Consider the following 5000-nt stretch of genomic DNA (forward strand, 5'->3'; position numbering starts at 1 on the left):
GTTATGGTGAAGATGCTTAGAAAGTAGAAGATTGTTAACAGAGGTTGAACGATTCGACAATAGTACAGAGTCTTGTAAATCCCTTTCACGTTCTCATAGATGTAAGTAGGCATGGTAAATACAATGAAACTGAAATCAGAAATACCTAGATTGAGGATAAAGAGATCGTAAACAGACCTTTTGTGTCTCTTTCCTGCCACTACAGCCATAACCAAGCTGTTTCCAGCAAAGCCGACAATCAAGATACCTATGTAGAAGCCTAACATTGCTTGCCTTTTCGTTTCACCAGGTATCTCCACATCTGTGCTGTTCGACATTTTGGGAACTGTGTTGTCACCGTTGGTCTTGCAAGGCAGTCTTAAACTTCTTGGTTGCTTTCCCTTACCCTCTCGCTCAGAGTGATTTTTCGAACCTGTGAGCAAGTCAAACTGGTTTAGTATAAAAATGGAATAACTAGGGAAGCATCGCGGTAAACCTAAACTGAATGTGATCGTCAATTTTTTTAAAACGTCATTGACAAGCTTTTTCAAGTGTTTGTCACTAATGTTCCTCGACAATAATTAGTCAATTCGAAACCAAGGAATAGGACTGTTCGTTAAGCAGCCAAAAATCGGTTGATTTTTTATTAAAAGTTTCTTTTGTGATAGCAGTCTGGAATGTAAGATATTATCAGTCTTTTGCGCGGCGTTCCGACCTCAATAAATTCAAGAAAATCCAAGGAATTTGTAATGAAACGCGCTTATGAGACGTTGGTCAGCATGTCATAAGGTGAATAATTTTGAGTAAGGAATGCCGACGTGATATCCGTCTCTCGATTTGATATTATGAGAAGAGTTTTATTGCGAATTGCGGACCAATTATCAAAGACGCTTTTTAATTATTTTTTAACTGAAATTTCAGATCTATTCGGGTGGCGATTATTGTGAAGAAACAAAGAAATTGGTTCAGCAACAGCTTTGGTATTAGGATTGTATATTAAAACAAAACTGAGTCGTTAGCCAAGCGTCGAGCTGTCCTTTCATCTCCTTGATTTGGGCTCGCTAACTTGCCATTTCTGTTGGTCCTCTATCTTAATCGCATTATCGGTTATTCATCTTAAACTGCCGGTGCACTAACTTAAATCGGAGACCTTACCTTGAGGTTAACTTATAGTGACGCCAATGGCTTCTGCAATTTAGGAAACAGTAAATATCCTGGTACACAGGTTATAAGTTGAATATGGATTTTGTTCTCAATTATAGAATACTCGTGTAATGACACTTATATTTTCAAAACAAAACATCCTGTTTGATCGATTGTCAAGTCATTTCACTTGACTCTCAATCTTACGAATTTGCGTCTGTTCTCTTCACAATTAAACTGCTTGTCTACTTATTTTGTCCTGGTGAACTAAGTCACATTGGATAAGAAGAAGAGAGCTGTCGGTTTCAGTAAAGCTCGTTCTTGGTAATCACCTAAAATAACCTTGGAAATTGAAACCCGCTGTTTTGTAATTAACGAGGCAAAGTATCAGTCGGTCTTAAAAAATTGAAGCGAAACGAGTAATAATTTTTGATCGACAGAGTTTTCTTCTATTTACTTTCAAATGCCATGGTCGTAATGATATTTTCCACCAGCTTTTGTGGATTTGATTAATGTACGATAAAATTGGAAATGAAAAGATTGCCGCTGTTTTATTTGATTTTTTCTAGAATGGTTTTTTTGTGCTAAGAAATCGTTTTAAAAGTGAAATAATGAAAACTCGCGCAGTAAAACGAAAGCTAACGAAGATGTGTTCTTCTTTAGCATGAAACATTCAAATACACCGTAGAACCAGTTCAGCGAAGCCGTCAAACAACGATCGAGATACTTAAGCCCACCTATCAAAACTTTGTGTTTGGAACAAGCATCGTATAATTTTCTCTGCGCTTTGTGAAACTAGGCCCAAGTTGCACTCTGTCAGTTTTGAAACTCTGAAGTCGTTTTCCCATCTTCTGCCTGTGTGATTTTATGTTACTCATTTTACCATCTTTGTTTATTCAAGAAGATATCAAAACCGTCCATCGGTACAATATGCTGAGGTTTTCATTGCCTGAAAATTCTGCAGGCTATGAAGCGATAAGTGGTGATGCCATTTTACTATAATCCGCGTAAGAAACGAAGTCTCTTTTCATTTGTTACCTTGCTCATAGGTGGTCAAGTAAATGGTTAGAAATCTGTTAACGAAAAGTTCGGGTTTATGACAGCCTACTCAGTAAGATTTGAAATTGGTTTAAGATGAACATCCATGTCGGCTACTGATCGAAAGGTTTCAACTAGTTATAAAGTTTGACGGAATTTAAATGTTTATCGTTGGATATATAGAAAGGTGAGGCTAATGAAACCAACACATGATTCACTGTTACTCCGAGTTTCGTGCTTACGCACTCATCAGACAGTATTTAATAAAGAAAAGCACGAAAGCACGAAACTCGGAGTAACAGTGAATCATGTGTTGGTTTCATTAGCCTCACCTTTCTACGATTTAGCTCTACACTTATGTGTATTGAGCACTATTTTACAGTGTTTGGCAGCCTTATTATTATTATCGTTGGATATATATATATATATATATATATATATATATATATATTTAGCACAATTTTAGCAGTGAACACAAATGACGGAATCTCTTCTATGTTAAACTTTCATGCGTTGGTCTCTTGGAAGAATATATAGACCTTTACGGCAATCAATTTAATTTTTTCTTCTAAGAGCATTCCCCAAACAAATTCCCGGTTTATGGTTGTATGATTCGGGTTACATATTACAACCAGTAGCCTTATCTCAAGAGAACCGATTGTCGTTTTGATTTGCACATCATTTACATATTTATCGAGAAATTTTTACAGAAAATGGCACGTATTTTTTGGTCAGTACGTCCTTAACAAGTAGAGTGGACCTCTTTTGCAGCTAAAATGCGTAGACTACGAGCACTCTGTCTTATTGAAACGAACTTTCAAAATGGCTGAAGCTGCGGGTCGCAAATACCGCGGGACCAACGCCCGCAGTATTTGCGACACACAGCTTCAGCCATTTGAAAGTCGTTTCAACGATTTTTGTGAAAAAAGAGACTGCTCGCAGTCTACTGAAATACGTGGTTTTGCTTCTGATTGTAAGGACCACTCTCTGTTCTATGAGAATTGCACTGGTATGAAGGGATCCTGAGGAAGTAATCTTGTAGCTATTCCAGAGTGCTGTTTTCAATGACTTGTAGCTTCGTTTTCATCACCTATTGTTTCGTTCTTCAATCACAGACCGCGTGCGGAAAGCTACGGGGTTTCCTTGTAAAGGGTATCATGACCGGAATGTTCTCGTCCTTAAGTGGTTGATGGCCTAGACCCGGATGTTATGTCTTTCTTGAAATAGCTTGAAACGTAATTCTTGCTTCGCCTACATGATTAGCGGCCATATTTTTGACCGACTCAAAAGAAGACATTGCTATCAGAAAAGAGCTCGAGTCCCAGTAGAAATAGTTGGCCAAGATGCCACGTGAATGCGCCCCTTTTAACTGATCTAAGTAACATCAATGTTTTCTTTGAAATTCCGCTCCCTTATATGCGATAATTGTCTTGAACAAAGCGATTCCCTTTGTATATTTTGTTTTAAAACTTATTCCGGTCACTTATGCTAAGGCTTTTAACACTGGCTATATTTGAAGATTTCGTTCCTACAGAAGCAAGTTTTGAACAATACAACACTCTTGTATGATTTGGTGAGCACATTCTTCACAAGGTTATTTATGCAAATAACAATGTATCTATGATACGTTTTAAACGTTTATTTGGGATTAAAAACAACACGGCAGCTGTATTTGAAGGTCAATGGCTTCGAAGAGTCTATATTTAATCTCTCTTTTTCTATCCTGTACCCTCTTTCTCTGTCCTTTTAAAAACACAATGCCACTGATATACTTCGCGAAGAAGACAAACGTTTGCAATTACTTTCAACTTCAGGTAGATTCATCGTCACTAAATGTATTCTCAATAACGCTGCGCCAAATATTTTTCGACTAAGCATTATTCTTGGCGGAAAAACCCTACGGACATTTTCTTTCTCAAGCTTTGTATTTGTAAAATACTTTTCTTCAATGTTTTCGACAATAGTGATTGAACTATAAACTGTAAAAATTGAAAAACGTTAAGGATGCAATCTGATTTGAACGGGGAAACTTTGGCGTTCTTGTAATAATCTGGGTAACGAGCACAGAGTTTATGTAAATCTGGAATTGAAAAGCATTTTTGCTTATTTAGAGTGAGTTGTCACACAAACCGACAAATGATCAACGAGCCAGCAAGCAAGCCGATAACTGACTTACCTTGTAACTAAAACGGTATTCCATATGCTTGCGGTCTAATGTGTTAGAGTATTCAGCCGTTAAATAACAGCTTTAAATGAAGAACTCCCCTTGAAAGCAAGTCTTGTGTAATAGCTAGGAAGTTCACGCCCATTTGTCTCAAACCGGCTGATATCTCATTGTTGCAGAATTTGTAATGATTGGAATACCAACAATCCTAGTCAATTTCCTTTTTTTAAAGCAACATTAGCAGCAGATGGTTTGTTCGTGTATACAGGAAAAAGAGTTTTTTTTAGAAGGAAGCTGAAGCATTTTTATACGATAGATTGCTTAGTAGGCATCCTCCGTTTGGCGAGTTGATAGAGTATCGTGGGATCGTTATCTTTAGGCGGTAGGACCCAGGCCAGATCAATAACTGATCGATAAGGGCTCCCGTTGTATTTTAATATATTTTGTAATTCTTTTTTTCCACTTAAACAAGGTAATAATAAAGGTTTTGTTCTCACTTAAAATAATTTGACTTTTTAGTCTTGACATATCAATTTTGCTCGGGTACCTCCAGGAACTGAGAACACTGATAAATTCTATGCTATTCACTACTTGTACAATCCCTTAAGACACCTCTTTTACGCCTCAAAAATTTTGCATAATCATTGTTTGCAATTTCTCTTGAGACATGGTGTCC

The 5000-nt window shown here is 37.2% G+C and overlaps 2 protein-coding genes across 4 annotated transcripts in view; one reads left to right on the plus strand and one right to left on the minus strand.

Moving 5' to 3' along the window:
- The window catches only part of LOC137992014 (neuropeptide FF receptor 2-like), a 1536-nt gene extending 1219 nt beyond the window's left edge, over positions 1-317 (minus strand). The window contains exon 1 of the mRNA XM_068837059.1: positions 1-317. This exon is cut by the window's left edge and continues 1219 nt beyond it. Coding sequence (XP_068693160.1) covers positions 1-317 — 317 coding nt within the window.
- Positions 1-5000, plus strand: part of LOC137992013 (metaxin-1-like) — a 19072-nt gene that overhangs the window by 10483 nt on the left and 3589 nt on the right. For 2 of the 3 annotated variants that reach the window (XM_068837053.1, XM_068837057.1), the window contains exon 9: positions 290-1374. The exons of the other annotated variant lie outside the window; for it this stretch is intronic. The gene's annotated coding sequence lies outside the window, so the exon portion shown is untranslated. Of the gene's footprint in view, positions 1-289; positions 1375-5000 lie in introns of those variants that run through there. 3 annotated transcript variants of the gene reach the window in all.

The sequence above is a fragment of the Montipora foliosa genome, chromosome 2, assembly GCF_036669935.1.
Source record: "Montipora foliosa isolate CH-2021 chromosome 2, ASM3666993v2, whole genome shotgun sequence".
NCBI classification, from domain to species: domain Eukaryota; kingdom Metazoa; phylum Cnidaria; class Anthozoa; order Scleractinia; family Acroporidae; genus Montipora; species Montipora foliosa.